General features: G+C 42.7%; 2 protein-coding genes across 4 annotated transcripts in view; both read right to left on the bottom strand.

The window, feature by feature from the left end:
• The window catches only part of LOC139423638 (NACHT, LRR and PYD domains-containing protein 3-like), a 132,612-nt gene that overhangs the window by 101,731 nt on the left and 12,075 nt on the right, over positions 1–18,806 (bottom strand). For all 3 annotated transcript variants that reach the window (XR_011635861.1, XR_011635860.1, XM_071175223.1), the window contains exons 3-7: positions 14,791–15,345; positions 14,539–14,591; positions 12,743–12,985; positions 12,553–12,615; positions 9,377–11,171 (exon numbers count right to left, since the gene is read on the bottom strand). Coding sequence is in view for 1 of the 3 variants with exons in the window: in XM_071175223.1 (XP_071031324.1) it covers positions 9,377–11,171; positions 12,553–12,615; positions 12,743–12,985; positions 14,539–14,591; positions 14,791–15,345 (2,709 nt within the window). In the remaining 2 variants the exon portion in view is untranslated. The remainder of the gene's footprint in view (positions 1–9,376; positions 11,172–12,552; positions 12,616–12,742; positions 12,986–14,538; positions 14,592–14,790; positions 15,346–18,806) is intronic.
• On the bottom strand, positions 554–9,370 carry LOC139423644 (ribonuclease inhibitor-like). Its single transcript, XM_071175238.1, has 8 exons — positions 7,773–9,370; positions 7,353–7,583; positions 6,934–7,107; positions 5,813–5,992; positions 3,583–3,756; positions 3,150–3,323; positions 3,010–3,059; positions 554–2,875 (listed from the first exon to the last, which is right to left on the bottom strand). Exons 2-8 carry the CDS (start codon positions 7,559–7,561, stop codon positions 2,163–2,165), a joined length of 1,674 nt encoding a protein of 557 aa, XP_071031339.1. The 5' UTR covers positions 7,562–7,583; positions 7,773–9,370; the 3' UTR covers positions 554–2,162.

Consider the following 18,806-nt stretch of genomic DNA (forward strand, 5'->3'; position numbering starts at 1 on the left):
ATACAAACGTACAGATATAACACATAGCAAATGGAAGTCATATTATATTATATGATGTATCGTCGAGTCCAGTCAAAATGCAGTCGCACTGTTGAGGCTGGGCTATTGGCCAATGTAAAACACTTCAGTAGCGCATAGCTTGGTAGGCTACAGCATCCTTCCTCTCCCTAGCCTGGAATGCGGAGGGCTCCAAGATTACACACGGATAGATATTATCCAGAGCATTTAAAGAATCTAGACCTGATCGTCCGTAATGCTCCATAAACCTCACGACCGACTAGAGTTGATATGACCGACGATCGAATGTATGGAATCGTTAATACCCTAGCGTGATAGCGGAAAGTAACGTACGCACTGTTTCTCAATGGCACCGATTTCCGTTAAACGCGGCCTCGTCTAGCTCTGTCTCGCTCGCTCGCTCTCTCTCCCGCTCTCTCTCTCTCTCTCTCTCTCTCTCTCTTATTTTAATCAAACCAACAAATCTACAATTTCACATTGGCATAGTGGTAATCAGACAGTATAGGCTCTAATTGTAGTCTATGACACAAAGTTATTATTTAAAACGGTAATATTTATAAAGATTGAATCTAGGAGTCAGGAGAAAGCCTAAACCTAACCAATCCAATGCCAATCATATGTAAGAGCAGGTAACGAGCTCGTTACAAAAACCAAGCGTATTGTAGCCTACAGTACACATACAATATGTTGGCCTGTGCTGTATATGTTGCCTTCAGACAGTATTCACTGCCCCCTTGACTTATTCCACATGTTGTTACGTAACAGCCTGAATTTAACATGGATTCAATTGATCTGTTGTGTCAGCGATCTACACACAATACCCTATAATGTCAACGTGGAATTTTGTTTGTGGGATTTCATATTATTAACAACAAATTCAAAGCTGAAATGTCTTGAGTCAATGAGTATTCAACCCCTGTGTTATGTCAAGCCTAAATAAGTTCAGGAGTAAAAATGTGCTCAACAAGTCACATAGTAAGTTGCATGGACTCATTCTGTGTACAATAATAGTGGTTGACATGATGTTTGATTGACTACACCATCTCAGTACCCAACACATACAATTATCTGTTAGGTCCCTCAATTTCAAGCACAGATTCAACCACAAAGACCAGGGAGGTTTTCCAATGCCTCACAAAGAAGGGCACCGATTGGTAGATGTGTGTAAAAAAAAAAAAATCAGACGCTGAATATCCCTATGAGCATGTTATGGTGAAGTTACTAATTACACTTTGGACGGTGTATCAATACACCCAGTCACTACAAAGATACAGGCGTCCTTCCTAACTCAGTTGCCAGAGAGGGAGGAAACTGCTCAGGGAATTCACCATGAGGACAATGGGGATTTTAAACAAGCTACATTGTTGAATGGTTGTGATATGAGAAAACCGAGATTGGATCAACAACTTTGTAGTTACTCCACAATACTAACCTAAATGACAGAGTGAAAGGAAGGAAGCCTGTACAGAATTAAAATATTCAAAAACATGCATCCTGTTTGTAACAAAGGCACTAAAAACATACTGCATAAAATGTGGCAAAGAAATTAACTTTTTGTCCTGAACACGAAGCATAATGTTTAGGCCATATCCACCACAACACGTCACTGAGTAGCACTCTTCATATTTTCAAGCATGATGGTGGCTGCATCATGTTATGAGTATCTTTGTCATCAGCAAGGATTAAGACATTTTTTAGGATAAAAAGTTGCTTACCAAGATGACATTGAATGTTCCTGAGTGGCCTAATTACAGTTTTGACTTAAATCCGCTTAAAAATCTATGGCAAGGCTTGATAAAAGCTGTCTAACAATGATCAACAAACAATTTGACAGAACTTGAAGAATTGAACAAATAATAATGGTCCAATATTGTACAATCCAGGTGTGCAAAGCTCTTAGAGACTTACCTAAAACGACTCACAACTGCAATTGCTGCCAACGGTGCTTCTACAAAGTATTGACTCAGTGGTGTGAATACGAATATCTGTCATGATCACAGTCAACAACATTTATCTGTTACAATGTCCATATCTGATGTCCTGATCACTGTCAACAACACCCCATCATGTCACATGGTTGGGTTAGAACAGGAGTGTGACTGTGTTTCCATGGAGACCCAGGTGTTCCTCCAGGACATAGGAGACTACTCTACCTGGCTCAGGGACACTGAAGAGCCCTCATTAGAAACACTAAACCCTGGGTAGAGGGGCTCAGTGAATGTGGTCTGGAATGTGTACACATGGGTCATTGTGTCAGAGTAGATCTCATAGAAGGAAAGTGTGCCGACCAGCCAGTCCAGAAACACTCCTACTCCGAGGCGTGGAGGGGAGGAGGACTGGTCTCTCTGGGGTTGAGGAGGGGAGGAGGACTGGTCTCTCAGGGGTTGAGGAGGGTTGATGAGGCGTGGAGGGGAGGAGGACTGGTCTCTCTGGGGTTGAGGAGGGTTGATGAGGCGTGGAGGGGAGGAGGACTGGTCTCTCTGGGGTTGAGGAGGGTTTATGAGGTGTGGAGCATGTATTGTAGTATATTGACTATTGTGGAGGGCACCGTAATGATTCCCACGGCAGATCAGACGCCAGGACTTCTTATTGTATCCAAATTCACCGGCAGAACCATCTCCTTTTCTACTGATGCCTTTACATGTCACTCCAATGTCAGCCAGCCCACTGCACTCTACCTCCCAGTAACAGCGCCCAGTCAGACCCTCTCTACACAACACCTGGGTATAGTGATCAAATCTCTCTGGGTGATCAGGATACGGCTGCTCCTCTTTAACCCTCTCCACCCTTCTGTTCCCCTCAGACAGAGAGAGGTTTATGTGTGCTGTGTTTGGGTCCAGTGTGAGATCACAGGCATCTGCAGACAAGAGGACAAGTTAGAGGAGAGGGAATTGGTTCGAATTTGTCGGAATGTGTGTGTGTGTTTAATTATACGCCTGTTTGTCAAATGTATTGGTCAATAAACGGATTCCTTATAACTAACACCCTTACATTTCGTCATCAGCTGTGGTTTAACCCAGATCTCTTCTGTATGTTCCACACTGTGGGAGAGACAGAGGAACGGACAGAGTGAGTGAAACACAGTCTGTGTATGTATACAACAATATAATTTTCACAGTAACTGTACTAACTTGAGTTTCTCCAGTCTACAGTGTGGATCCTCCAGTCTAGCAGAGAGCAGCTTCACTCCAGAGTCTCCTGGGTGATTGAAGCTCAGGTCCAGTTCTCTCAGATGGGAGGGGTTTGACCCCAGAGCTGAAGCCAGAGAAGCACAGCCTTCCTCTGTGACTCTACAGAAGGACAGCCTGCAGAGAGAGTTCATCATGATTTTACAACAGGACTGCTGCCCTCTAGTGGTGATAGCTGATACACAGTATATACATATTTCCAATAAAACCAATACTGTTTCTAAATACTAACCTCTGGTTCTCTAGTTTACAATGTGGATTCTCCAGTTAACCCAGTATTTACCTCATTGGTTGAGCTGACTTACTGGCTACTGTAATGATGTTGTGATTTGACAAATCATCTTTGTATTGAGCAGGTATGTTTTGAAATACCAACCTCAGTTTCTCTAGTTGACAGTGTGGATTCCCCAGTCCTGCAGAGAGCACCTTCACTCCTGAATCCTGCAGGTCATTGTGACTCAGATCCAGCTCTCTCAGGTGAGAGGAGTTTGAGCTGAGAGCTGAGGCCAAGGCTTCACACCCTTTCTCTGTCAGGGAACATCCATTCAGCCTAAAGGGGATAATATATTGCAACATGATGAGTAACACGTAAACAACTTTGAAAATAACATTAGAGAAAACATTAAAGACAAAACAAACAATGCCATTAAATCAGGCTAATCAATGGAAATGCATTCTTGGCAAAGAAAGTATTTATGGGCAGTGAACAACACAAGTTTTAGTCTGCTAGTGTTAATATGCAGTTGTACCTGTAGTAGATATGAATCTTTGGGCCAGGCTTCCAAGTAAAAGCCATTATTATCAATAATAAATATATCTGAATATGCTCTCCGTCTCAATTTGACCTTTACAAACTGTCCAACAATCAATGAGTTCTGGTCATGTGACAAACCCTCCCAAAGTACTGACCTCAGTGTCTGTAGTTTATAGTGTAGATATTGACCTCAGTGTCTGTAGTTTACAGTGTGGATACTGACCTCAGTGTCTGTAGTCTGTAGTTTACAGTGTAGATATTGACCTCAGTGTCTGTAGTTTACAGTGTAGATATTGACCTCAGTGTCTGTAGTTTACAGTGTAGATATTGACCTCGGTGTCTGTAGTTTATAGTGTAGATACTGACCTCAGTGTCTGTAGTTTACAGTGTAGATATTGACCTCTGTGTCTGTAGTTTAGTGTCTGGGTGTAGATATTGACCTCGGTGTCTGTAGTTTATAGTGTAGATATTGACCAGTGTAGATTTACAGTGTAGATATTGACCTCAGTGTCTGTAGTTTACAGTGTGGATACTGACCTCAGTGTCTGTGTCTGACCTCAGTGTCTGTAGTTTACAGTGTAGATACTGACCTCAGTGTCTGTAGTTTACAGTGTAGATATTGACCTCAGTGTCTGTAGTTTACAGTGTAGATATTGACCTCGGTGTCTGTAGTTTATAGTGTAGATACTGACCTCAGTGTCTGTAGTTTACAGTGTAGATATTGACCTCTGTGTCTGTAGTTTAGGGTGTAGATATTGACCTCGGTGTCTGTAGTTTATAGTGTAGATATTGACCTCAGTGTCTGTAGTTTACAGTGTGGATACTGACCTCAGTGTCTGTAGTTTACAGTGTAGATACTGACCTCAGTGTCTGTAGTTTACAGTGTGGATACTGACCTCAGTGTCTGTAGTTTACAGTGTGGATATTGACCTCAGTGTCTGTAGTTTACAGTGTAGATATTGACCTCAGTGTCTGTAGTTTATAGTGTAGATATTGACCTCAGTGTCTGTGTAGTTTACAGTGTACAGATATTGACCTCAGTGTCTGTAGTTTACAGTGTAGATATTGACCTCAGTGTCTGTAGTTTATAGTGTAGATATTGACCTCAGTGTCTGTAGTTTACAGTGTAGATATTGACCTCAGTGTCTGTAGTTTATAGTGTAGATATTGACCTCAGTGTCTGTAGTTTACAGTGTAGATATTGACCTCAGTGTCTGTAGTTTACAGTGTAGATATTGACCTCAGTGTCTGTAGTTTAGGGTGTAGATATTGACCTCAGTGTCTGTAGTTTACAGTGTAGATATTGACCTCGGTGTCTGTAGTTTATAGTGTAGATACTGACCTCAGTGTCTGTAGTTTACAGTGTAGATACTGACCTCAGTGTCTGTAGTTTACAGTGTAGATACTGACATCAGTGTCTGTAGTTTATAGTGTAGATATTGACCTCAGTGTCTGTAGTTTATAGTGTAGATACTGACCTCAGTGTCTGTAGTTTACAGTGTAGATACTGACCTCAGTGTCTGTAGTTTACAGTGTAGATACTGACATCAGTGTCTGTAGTTTATAGTGTAGATATTGACCTCAGTGTCTGTAGTTTATAGTGTAGATACTGACATCAGTGTCTGTAGTTTATAGTGTAGATATTGACCTCAGTGTCTGTAGTTTACAGTGTAGATACTGACATCAGTGTCTGTAGTTTATAGTGTAGATACTGACCTCAGTGTCTGTAGTTTACAGTGTAGATATTGACCTCAGTGTCTGTAGTTTACAGTGTAGATATTGACCTCAGTGTCTGTAGTTTATAGTGTAGATATTGACCTCAGTGTCTGTAGTTTATAGTGTAGATACTGACCTCAGCGTCTGTAGTTTACAGTGTGGATGGTTCAGAGCAGTGAAGAGTTCCCTCCCAACACAATCAGACAGTCCACTGTTCCTCAGGTCCAGGTCCAGTTCTCTCAGAGGTGAGTCTGCTGATTGGAGAACGGAGGCCAGTGATCCCCAGTCCTCTTCAGAGAGTCTAAAGCTAGACAGTCTGTAGAAACAGGGGTAATATCACTCATACAGAGACACATAACAGCATTATTCAGAACCTGTCCTTTCAGATGGTATCACATTTAATACATCAACTCTTAGTGAGGTACATCTGGCATGTAGACATGTATGTAGGTATGTAGACATGTCTGTAGGTATTGTAGTCATGTCTGTAGGCATGTAGTCATGTCTGTAGGTATATAGTCATGTCTGTAGGTATGTAGTGATGTCTGTAGGTATGTAGTCATGTCTGTAGGCAAGTAGTCATGTCTGTAGGTATGTAGTGATGTCTGTAGGTATGTAGTGATGTCTGTAGGTATGTAGTCATGTCTGTAGGTATGTAGTCATGTCTGGTGGTATGTAGTGATGTATGTAGGTATTGTAGTCATGTCTGTAGGTATGTAGTCATGTCTGGTGGTATGTAGTGATGTATGTAGGTATTGTAGTCATGTCTGTAGGTATGTAGTCATGTCTGGTGGTATGTAGTGATGTATGTAGGTATTGTAGTCATGTCTGTAGGTATGTAGTCATGTCTGTAGGTATGTAGTCATGTCTGTAGGTATGTAGTCATGTCTGTAGGTATGTAGTCATGTCTGTAGGTATGTAGTCATGTCTGGTGGTATGTAGTGATGTATGTAGGTATTGTAGTCATGTCTGTAGGTATGTAGTCATGTCTGTAGGTATGTAGTCATGTCTGTAGATCTGTGGTGATGTATGTAGGTATTGTAGTCATGTCTGGTATGTAGTCATGTCTGAAGGTATGTAGTCGTATCTGTAGGTATGTGTCTGTCTGTAGGCCTGTGGTCATTAAAATAATTCTAAATGAATAAATAATGTCTGTTCACAGTTAATTATTACAGATAATTTTACTCCAACAAACTGTCCAACAATGACTACCTGTTTAGGCTATTGTCATGTGATCAACCCTCCCAGAGTACTAACCGCAGTTTGTGCAGTTGACAGTTCTGATGTTTCAGAGAAGTAAAGAGTTCCCTCCTACCACCATCAGACAGCTTGGTGTCTCTCAGGTCCAGTTCTCTCAGATGTGAGTCGGCTGATTGGAGAGCAGAAGGCAGTAATCCACAGTGCTCTTCAGAGAGTTTATAGCCACCCAGTCTGTAGAAACAGAGACAATATCACTCAGACAGAGTGTGATGTAATGCAGGTCAGGGACACATACCAGCGTTATAACAAATTCAGCACAGTGAGGTCAAAATCTTCCTCAGATAAGTCTGCCGTGTGTGTCGGAAGTTCTGTGAGTGACAAAACATCATGTTCAAGGAATGATAATTCTACCCCTACCAACAATGATTCATCTTTTATAGTTTTCATCGTGAGAAGACCTCCTCAATACTACTGACCTCAGTGTCTCCAGTTTACAGTGTGGATGTTTCAGTGCAGCGAGGACAACAGTCAGCGCAGCAACGAGAACAGTCAGTCTGGCCTCATCGTCACCATCAGGATCATCGTCACCATCAGGATCACGCTCCCCGATGTCGTCCAGGTGCAGCTCTCTTAGATGTGAGTCTGCTGATTGGAGAATGGAGGCCAGTGATTCGTAGTCCTCCATAGAGAGTTCAAAGCCAATCAGTCTGTAGATACAGAGAAAATATAATTAATTAAGGCTGTGATGATACCAGTATCATGATATCTTTTCCATGGCAAAAATTAAAACACAAAGGAGACCAAACTCTTTGGTCCTTTAAAAACCTGCTGTATGTGTGGTAGCATGGAAAATAATTAAATGTTACTCTGAATGACAACATAATGATGTTAGTTACCAACATTAGGGCTGTGTTCCTAAAGAAGTGAACCTCTCTGGGATGGTTCGGGATGTGAGCGTCCCACCTCGCCAACAGCCAGTGAAATTGCAGGGCGCCAAATTCAAACAACAGAAATCTCATAATTAAAATTCCTCAAACATACAAGTGTTATACACATTTTAAAGATACACTTCTTGTTAATCCAGCCACGGTGTCCGATTTCAAATAGGCCTTACAGCGAAAGCACACCATGCAATTATGTTAGGTCAGCGCCTAGCCACAGAAAACCATACAGCCATTTTCCAACCAAGGAGAGGTGTCACAAAAGTCAGAAATAGTGATTAAATTAGTCACTAACCTTTGATGATCTTCTTCTGGTGGCACTCCCAGGTCTCCATGTTAAACAATAAATGTTTGTTTTGTTCGATAATGTCCCTCTTTATGACCAAAAACCTCCTTTTTGTTTTCGCGTTTTGTCCAGTAATCCGAATGCAGAAGGCGTGTGCACGAATTCCAGACGAAAAGTTTTAAAAAGTACAATAAAATTTAGTATAAACACTCCGATGGTTTTTGTCATAAATAATCAATAATATTTCAACTGGACAAAAGCTTTGTCAATAGGAAAGGAGAAACAAGAAAGGCGCATTCTCGGTCAGACGCATGGCTGCTGAATGGAAATTTCCACTGACCACTGAATGAAAGTGGCCTGAAACAATGGCTAAAGACTGATCACATGTTGAGGAAGCCATAGAGCTCGTGAACGGGGTCCTAATTATTTGTATGGTGTATAGGCTTTCAATGGAAAAACAGCGTTTCAAAATAACAGTACTTCCTTGTTGGATTTTCCTCTGGTTTTTGCCTGGCATATCAGTTATGTTATACTCACATACATTATTTTAACAGTTGTGGAAACTTTAGAGTGTTTTCTATCCAAATCTACTAATTACATGCATATCCTATCTGCTGGGCCTGAGTAGCAAGCAGTTTAAATTGGGCACACATTTCATCCAAAATTCAGAATGCTGCTCCCTACCCTAGTGAAGTTAACTTCTCTGGGATATGTGGTTAGCCTGCTTGGTTAGATGGCTGAAACAGAAACAACTCAAAGGGTTAAGTTTAGGCTTTCATTCCTGGACTTCAAGATTAGGGATATGGTTTGGTGAAGGCTTAAAACAACATAATAAAAAAACACTATTACAATGAGGTATCGCCAATTACTCTCACAGCTTGCTAGAGCGCTGTGTACTCCAGTAGCACGGTGACCTAAGCAGCGCGCTACAACTCCGAGGGTCATGAGTTCATGCCCAGTGCTGGACAATGGTTTTTCATTTTTTTTTGGTGAGCGCCGAGGAAGGTGTATATCGACATTCTCTGGACTTTTTCAAACACTTCTCGTGTGATGATATTTTACATGAAGATTATTATTTTTGTCGTAGTCGTAAAGGTGGAAGATTACACTAACAATTGGCGGCAATTGAGATCAGCGTGTGGTTGATTTTAGTACGCGTTGATGGTTTAACGAGACATCAGCTGGCGTTAATTTAGTGGCCCTCATTGGTTGCAATCGGTCTGATATAATTATTGATAGATATTGGTAATTTTGACTTTATGATATTACTTACATGGCCTTTCTCCATTTCCTTACAGCTGGGACCAGTCTCGTACACCCAGGGGACAAGTTGTATGTCCTCAGGTCAATCTCATCCAGCACACCCTTTGACATCAGCAGTGCGTTGGCCAGTGATGAGAAGTGTGCTCCTGCAAGTTCCTTTCCTGTTTGATTTCCTGACTTCAGGAACCTGTCAATGTCCTCATGCACTGAATCATCTTTCATCTCAGTCAAGCAGATGAGTAGATTGATGTACCTATCAGGCGAGACTTGCTCTACGTTCGGCTCCCTGAGGTATTTCTTCATTTCCTTGACAGTCTCTGAGCTGATCTCTGTTTGTGGCAGTAGGTCATGTAACAGTCTCTGGTTGGATTCTGTTGAGATGCCAACGAGGAAGCGGAGGAACAGGTCCAGGTGTCCATTCTCACTCTCCAAGGCTTTATCTACCATCATCTTCAGCAGCACATGCAAGGACAGCTCTGATGACACATCCCCAATGAAAGACTCCAGGGCCTTGATGTTCTTGCTCGCACAGCAGTGGAACACGTACAGAGCAGCAAGGAACTCCTGGAAGCTCAGGTGGACAAAGCAGTACACTTTCTTCCGATACAGCCCATACTCTTCTTTCAGGATTTCCGTGCAAAACCCAGAGTACACTGAGGCTTCACTGACATCAATGCCACACTCCTCCAGGTCTTTCTTACAGAATATGAGATTGCCCTTCACCAGCTGTTCAAATGCAAGTTGTGCCAGTTTGAGAATTATTTCTTTGTTTCTTTCTATGATGATGTCCAGATCCGTCTCCCTTTCCCCATCATACTTATTGCTTTTCAGGTTTGTCTGAATGAGCAGGAAGTGATTGTACATCTCAGTCAGAGTTGTGATCTCTCCACTCTTATCTTCACTCAACATTTGCTCAAGAACCCTGGCAGTAATCCAACAGAAGACTGGTATGTGGCACATGATGTGGAGGCTCCTTGATGTATTAATGTGTGAGATGATTCTCCTGGCCCGGTTCTCATCCTCAACATTCTTCTTAAAGTATTCTTCTTTCTGTTTGTCGTTGAACCCTCGTACTTCTGTCACCTTGTCAATGTACTTACAGGGGACCTGATTGGCTGCTGCTGGTCGGGAGGTTATCCAGAGGAGAGCTTCAGGGAGTAGATTCCCCTCAATGAGGTTTGTCATCAACCTGTCAACTGATGATGTCTCAGTTAGATCAGTCAACTTCTTGTTCTGATGAAAACCTAATGGCAGTCTGCTTTCATCCAGACCATCAAAGATGAACATGACTTTGCAGGTATCATATATCTTTGCCTCTTCTATCGCTGTAAGTTCAGGGTGGAAGTAACGCAAAAGTCCATGAAGACTGTACTGGTCATCTTGAATCAGATTCAGCTCTCGGAGTGGAAGCACAAAGATGAAATCAACATCCTGATTAGCTTTTCTTTTAGCCCAGTCGAGGATGAACTTCTGCACAGAGACTGTTTTTCCAATGCCAGCGATGCCCTTCATCAGCACAGTTCTGATGGGTCTCTCCTTTTCTCTGTCTTCTCCAGATAAGGGTTTGAAGATGTCATTGCAGTTAATTGGAGTGTCTGTAGATTTTTTTGCCCTGCGTGTATATTCAATCTGCCGGATCTCATGTTCTTTATTAACTCCTTCACTCTGTCCTTGTGTGATGTAGAGCTGTGTGTAGATGCTGTTGAGGGGAGTTTGTTCCACTGCGGTGCCTTCAAACACAAATCCAAACTTCTTCTCCAGACTGTCTTTAAGTTCGTCCTTAATTCTCTTTGTGTCGTCATCCACTGGAAAGAACAACACACTTTAAAACGTCAATAAGTAACAAGTTACAAGAGAAAGTGAGTCTGAGAAAAGTCCAGAAGCGTCACCAAGGATGCAGATTGATACCAACAGGCTCAGAAACAGTTTCTATCTGCAAGACTGCTGAACACTTGAACTGGACTGACCACCTGCACTGACTTTCCACAGCACACATGCACTGACTCATCCACACGCACACAGATATACACTTATCACACACACACACACACACACACACACACACACACACACACACACACACACACACACACACACACACACACACACACACACACACACACACACACACACACACACACACACACACACACACCTCACACCTCACACATCACACTACAAACACATCACAACTGGTTAATTATTATTGCTAAATACTGTGCACAATTGACAAAACACACGTACATATTGTACTATAAATTGTGCCTTCATGTATTATATATTATCGTTGTTATTAAATGTTTATTATAAACTGGGTGGTTTGGGTTCTGGATGCTGATTGGTTAAAAGCTGTGGTATATCAGACATAAAATGGGTGGTTCGAGCCCTTAATTCTGATTGGATGACAACCGTGGTACATCAGACCGTATACCACTGGTATAAGAAAACATTGTATATTTACTGCTCTAATTACGTTGGTAACCAGTTTACAATAAGGCACCTCAGGGTTTTTGGCATATGGACACTATATCACTGCTAAGGGCTGGTCATATACCACACCCCCTCGTGCCTTATTGCTTAGATATACCACAGACATTCTATTAATGTTGGTAACCAGTTTATAATAGCAATAAGGCACATTGGGGGTCTGTGGTATATGGACAATATATCACTGCTAAGGGCTGTATCCAGGCATTCCACGTTGCTTTGTGCCTAAGAGCAGCCCTTAGACACGGTATATTGGCCATATACCACACCCCCTCGGGCCTTGTTGCTTAGATATACCACACCCCCTCGGGCCTTGTTGCTTAGATATACCACACCCCCTCGGGCCTTGTTGCTTAGATATACCACACCCCCTCGGGCCTTGTTGCTTAGATATACCACACCCCCTCGGGCCTTGTTGCTTAGATATACCACACCCCCTCGGGCCTTGTTGCTTAGATATACCACACCCCCTCGGGCCTTGTTGCTTAGATATACCACACCCCCTCGGGCCTTGTTGCTTAGTTCTATTCCACTGAGCCGTTCACTTTATGTTGTTATCTTTTCTTATTTCTTATTGTTGTCGTATACCATGTGTATCCTTTACATACGACTAATACAACTTTAAAGTTTGTGTGTGTGTGTGTGTGTGTGTGTGTGTGTACAGTATACAGTGTGTGAGGTTAGCCTTATCAGACATACCGCTGCTCTGCCCAATGCTCTCAGTCTGTCCATAGCAATCCACCTCCATACAGACAGGCCCACCTGGAAGGAAAGAAGAATATATTCTACTGTAATTCCAACAGACTTCAGTCAGTGGTATCATATGTGGTTTAGAGGACACTGATGAGAGAGAGAGAGTTAGAGAGAGAGAGAGAGACAACCAACCTACCTGGCACCTGGACCAAATAAGGCTCTTGCTTCTGAAGGAGCCTATAGAAGGCTGATTTGACTTTTTCTGTGTTTAAGACGTTGTACAGCTCCCTCATCTGATCTGGTCTGGTCCGGGCAGCAAGGATCTTAAGGTACGCCTCAAAGTGGATCATGTGCCACTGGAGAAGTTTATCTGCTATGGGTATCACCGTGGTAACCCTCTGAATGAGGACCGCCCTGTTATCATCCACAAATGTAGCATCTGGAGTAGAGAAGGACAGGTATGTTATGCACACACACACACACACACACACACCGTACAAAAACATGCATGTGTTACAAACAAATCCAGGTCAGAAACACATCAAAACATGATAAATATATAGGTAACTGTACAGTATTTATTTTACATACGAGACTCATTTAAAATAGAATATATAGAAATAGTAGAAGGACAATGCTATATTCATTAAAATAACCATTACTACACAAGGAGACCCTTTCTGGTGTTTCACCTCAGATACATTACTTCACAAGGAGTCCATTTCTGGTGTTTCACCTCAGATACATTACTACACAAGGAGACCATTTCTGGTGTTTCACCTCAGATACATCACTACACAAGGAGACCATTTCTGGTGTTTCACCTCAGATACATTACTTCACAAGGAGACCATTTCTGGTGTTCCACCTCAGATACATTACTACACAAGGAGACCATTTCTGGTGTTCCACCTCAGATACATTACTACATAAGGAGACCATTTCTGGTGTTCCACTTCAGATACATTACTACATAAGGAGACCATTTCTGGTGTTCCACCTCAGATACATTACTTCACAAGGAGACCATTTCTGGTGTTTCACCTCAGATACATTACTTCACAAGGAGACCATTTCTAGTGTTTCACCTCAGATACATTACTACACAAGGAGACCATTTCTGGTGTTTCACCTCAGATACATTACTACACAAGGAGACCCTTTCTGGTGTTTCACCTCAGATACATTACTTCACAAGGAGACCATTTCTGGTGTTTCACCTCAGATACATTACTACACAAGGAGACCATTTCTGGTGTTTCACCTCAGATACATTACTTCACAAGGAGACCATTTCTGGTGTTTCACCTCAGATACATTACTACATAAGGAGACCATTTCTGGTGTTTCACCTCAGATACATTACTTCACAAGGAGACCATTTCTGGTGTTCCACCTCAGATACATTACTTCACAAGGAGACCATTTCTGGTGTTCCACCTCAGATACATTACTTCACAAGGAGACCATTTCTGGTGTTTCACCTCAGATACATTACTTCACAAGGAGACCATTTCTGGTGTTCCACCTCAGATACATTACTTCACAAGGAGACCATTTCTGGTGTTTCACCTCAGATACATTACTGCACAAGGAGACCATTTCTGGTGTTTCACCTCAGATACATTACTTCATAATGAGACCATTTCTGGTGTTTCACCTCAGATACATTACTTCATAATGAGACCATTTCTGGTGTTTCACCTCAGATACATTACTTCACAAGGAGACCATTTCTGGTGTTTCACCTCAGATACATTACTTCACAAGGAGACCATTTCTGGTGTTTCACCTCAGATACATTACTTCACAAGGAGACCATTTCTGGTGTTTCACCTCAGATACATTACTTCACAAGGAGACCATTTCTGGTGTTTCACCTCAGATACATTACTTCATAATGAGACCATTTCTGGTGTTTCACCTCAGATACATTACTACATAAGGAGACCACTTCTGGTTTTTCACCTCAAGATTAACAGTTTTACTTACCTCTTTCTTCACGTCTCTTCTCTGTCTCAAGCGAATCAAGAGAGTGGGGGGGTCTGGAAGAATAACAAACATGGATACATATTACATGTATAGTATCTGAGCACCGGTAACAGCACCCCCTTTGGCCTCAATCTGGTACTACAACATGGAGACCTCCCTTTGCACTGATAACAGCCCCCCCTGTGTCATCAACATGGTACTACAACATGGAGACCACACTAACTTGAAGCATTTCAGGAAACTCTGTCTCACATTTGGTCAAAGGACGTTGCTTCACTGTTGACATTGTCACGGTCTTCTCTCCTCCCTTCAGTGTCCTCCTCTTCTCTCCTCCCTTCAGTGTCTCCCTCTTCTCTCCTCCCTTTACTGTCCTCCTCTTCTGTCCTCCATTTACTGTCCCCCTCTTCTCGCCTCCCGTCAGTGTCCCCCTCCTCTCGCCTTCCTTCAGTGTCCCCCTCTTCTCTCCTTCCTTCAGTGTCTCCCTCCTCTCGCCTCCCTTCAGTGTCCCCCTCCTCTCGCTTCCCTTCAGTGTCCCCCTCCTCTCGCCTTCCTTCAGTGTCCCCCTCTTCTCGCCTCCCTTCAGTGTCCCCCTCCTCTCGCCTCCCTTCAGTGTCCCCTTCCTCTCGCCTTCCTTCAGTGTCCCCTTCCTCTCGCCTTCCTTCAGTGTCCCCCTCCTCTCGCCTCCCTTCAGTGTCTCCCTCTTCTCTCCTTCCTTCAGTGTCTCCCTCTTCTCGCCTTCCTTCAGTGTCTCCCTCTTCTCTCCTCCTTTTGGAGCAGTTGCTCCCCATCTCTTTGTCTCTATGAGATCTGTGAGTGAACACAGAAAATACATCCCAGTATATTGATTTGTATTATATAATATGTAGAAAAACGACTAAATACAATTGCAGATGTTTTTACAATAGCAAAATACAATTCATGAAGGATACAAACGTGTCATTTGACTTGTATTTATGAGTTTAGCATTGACAGGAAATGAAAATCCCCAAATAAACTTGTTGCTGTGAAGAGACTGGTAATGCAATGTCATGACTTCGACTTTCCTTCTTACTGTCACAGAAACAGGAAGTGACTATGGGCGCCATTTTCATATAGAAAACTCCCAGATTCGCTTTCACAAAATGGCGCCCTATGTGTCCAAAACAATGCATCACACTTGAAGAACTTGTGTTGTCATTTCCGGTCACAACTTGTGGACTTGTTTACGTGCTGCTTGCGGTTTGTTGCTAACGTTACTTTACTACCTGCCAACTTTGCAGTTTTTCCTTTTTATTTTTTAAAATCGTTTTTGATATCCTTTTTTTTCTTCCCCTCAACTTTTTCTCCCCGGACACTTTATCTGGACATGGTTCTACAGGACCTCCAACAGCCGAAACTAAGTAGTAGCATTAACATTATGCCTTCTAATTGCAGTTGCTGTACTCATTATATACAGTAGAACGATTGTCTTATGGTGAGGATAGCCGTGCTGCAAGGCCAGCTTCAGACGCCATTGTTAGGCAGTTTAAGAATAGGAAAGGATGAAACAGCGTCTGTGCCACCAGTAAGTACAGATAGTAGTATAAACCCCCTCGCACGATCCCCGCAGCTGGACAATTTTCTCACGGCATCTGGAAGGAAATGCTGTAGGAACGCTCAACCGGTGTCGCTCATTCAGCCGACAGAAACTTTCAACTGGTTCTCCCCATTAAGCAACGAGTCGGAGTCAGAGGGCTGAGCCTTCTCTGGTCTCTCCTCCATCCGTTACTGTATCTGAGCCGCCGAAGCCTCCCACCCTTACCTCTGACAAATTGAAAACCCTAGTCACTGGCGACTCCATTACCAGCGGTATTAGACTTAAAACGAATCATCCAGCGATCATACACTGTTTACCAGGGGGCAGGGCTACCGACGTTAAGGCTAATCTGAAGATGGTGCTGGCTAAAGCTAAAACTGGCGAGTGTAGAGAGTATAGAGATATTGTTATCCACGTCGGCACCAACGATGTTAGGATGAAACAGTCAGACGGCACCAAGTACAACATAGCTTCAGCGTGTAAATCAGCTAGAAAGAGGTGTCGCATCGAATAATTGTCTATGGTCCCCTCCCAGTTAGGGGGAGTGATGAGCTTTACAGCAGAGTCTCACAACTCAATCGCTGGTTGAAAACTGTTTTCTGCACCTCCCAAAAGATAGAATTTGTAGATAATTGTCCCTCTTTCTGGGACTCACTCACAAACAGGACCAAGCCTGGCCTGCTGAGGAGTGACAGACTCCATCCTAGCTGGAGGGCTGGTCTCATCTTATCTACGAACATAGACAGGGCTCTAACTCCACAATAAGATAGGGTGCAGGCCAGGCAGCAGGCTGTTAGCAAGCTTGCCAGCTTAGTGGAGTACGCCACTAGCACAGTCAATGTAGTCAGCTCAGCTATCCCCATTGAGACCGTGTCTGTGCCTCGACCTAGGTTGGGCAAAACTAAACATGGCAGTATTCGCCTTAGCAATCTCACTAGAATAAAGACCTCCTCCATTCCTGTCATTATTGAAAGAGATTGTGATATCTCACATCTCAAAATAGGGCTACTTAATATTAGATCCCTCACTTCCAAGGCAGTTATAGTCAATGAACTAATCACTGATCATAATCTTGATTGGCCTGACTGAAACATGGCTTAAGCCTGATGAATTTACTGTGTTAAATGAGGCCTCTCCTCTTGGTTACACTAGTGACCATATCCCCGCGCATCCCGCAAAGGCAGAGGTGTCGCTAACATTTACGATAGCAAATTTCAATTTACAAAAACAAATTACTGCGTTTTCATCTTTTGAGCTTCTAGTCATGAAATCTATGCAGCCTACTCAATCACTTTTTATAGCTACTGTTTACAGGCCTCCTGGGCCGTATACCGTGTTCCTCACTGAGTTCCCTGGATTCCTATCAGACCTTGTAGTCCTGGCAGATAATATTCACATTTTTGGTGACTTTAATATTCACATAGAAAATTCCACATACCCACACCAAAAGTCTTTCGGAGCCATCATCGACTCAGTGGGTTTTGTCCAACATATCTCCGGACCTACTCACTGACACAGTCATACTCTGGACCTAGTTTTGTCCCGTGGAATAAATATTGTGGATCTTAATGTTTTTCCTCATAATCCTAGACTATCGGACCACCAGTTTATTACATTTGCAACAAATAATCTGTTTAGACTCCAACCAAGGATCATTAAAAGTTGTGCTATACATTCTCAGACAACACAAAGATTCCTAGATGCCCTTCCAGACTCCCTCCACCTACCCAAGGACATCAGAGTACAAAAATCGGTTAACCACCTATCTGAGGAACTACATTTAACCTTGTGTAATACCCTAGATGCAGTCACACCCCTAAAAACAAAAAAACATTTGTCATAAGAAACTAGCTCTCTGGTATACAGAAAATACCTGAGCCCTGAAGCTTCCAGAATATTGGAACGGAAATGGCGCTCAACCAAACAGGAAGTCTTCTGACTAGCTTAGAAAGACAGTACCGTGCAATATCGAAGAGCTCTTACTGCTGCTCGATCATCCTATTTTTCCAACTTAATTGAAGAGAATAAGAACAATCCAAAATGTATTTTTGATACTGTCGCAAAGCTAACCTAAAAGCAATGGATTCAGCGAGTGCTAGCTGGCTGTACTACAGACACCGTTCGTTGTCGTGGGAAAGACTCATTGTTATCTTTTCGTTAAACAAATGATTGCAGTAAAGAGCCAACCTGGATACTAAGGAGATCCTGAGGGAAATCGACGAGACAGCTTTACGCTATGGAGGAACAACATACCCCATCATGGAAAGATCCGACTACCGTACTAAAGAACTTTAATCTGAAAAAAATAAAAACAGATTCATCTACAGACACGGACGACTTACTTACCTTTGAAGTAGATGCTAGTAGAGGCTAGTGCTCTGGCTAGAATCCATGAAACACTGGAAAAGTTGTGTGAGAAGGTAGCAGGGCTGAGGGGGGAGTTTAGCCAGAGTGAAATTCTCACGCTCCAAGGAGAAAACAAGGCACTCACAGCCAAGGTAAAAATCCACGATTCCAACAAGGATGGTCTACTCAGGGAAAACAGGGTGATGGAGTCGCTACTTGTAGCATGAAAGTCTAATTGGACGCATCCAATAATCCAGATGGTGCGATCAGCGGGGGAAGGGAGCTTAAAGAGACCAAATTCGGTCTCAATGACCAATTTCCAAGGTAGATAAATGAACATCGTAAGCGACTGTATCCGCTACAATGG

The sequence above is a fragment of the Oncorhynchus clarkii genome, chromosome 13 (assembly GCF_045791955.1).
Source record: "Oncorhynchus clarkii lewisi isolate Uvic-CL-2024 chromosome 13, UVic_Ocla_1.0, whole genome shotgun sequence".
Lineage (NCBI taxonomy): Eukaryota > Metazoa > Chordata > Actinopteri > Salmoniformes > Salmonidae > Oncorhynchus > Oncorhynchus clarkii.

What these genes read in the sequence shown, in the direction of transcription:
- LOC139423644 (XM_071175238.1), bottom strand. Translation starts at nt 7,561, where the DNA reads ATGGAGGACTACGAATCACTGGCCTCCATTCTCCAATCAGCAGACTCA. An exon ending in TGTAAACTGGAGACACTGAG is followed by an intron (nt 7,108 to 7,352) that starts GTCAGTAGTATT and finishes CTGTTTCTACAG; the next exon opens with ACTGGGTGGCTATAAACTCT. An exon ending in ACCACAGCTGATGACGAAAT is followed by an intron (nt 2,876 to 3,009) that starts GTAAGGGTGTTA and finishes TCTTGTCTGCAG; the next exon opens with ATGCCTGTGATCTCACACTG.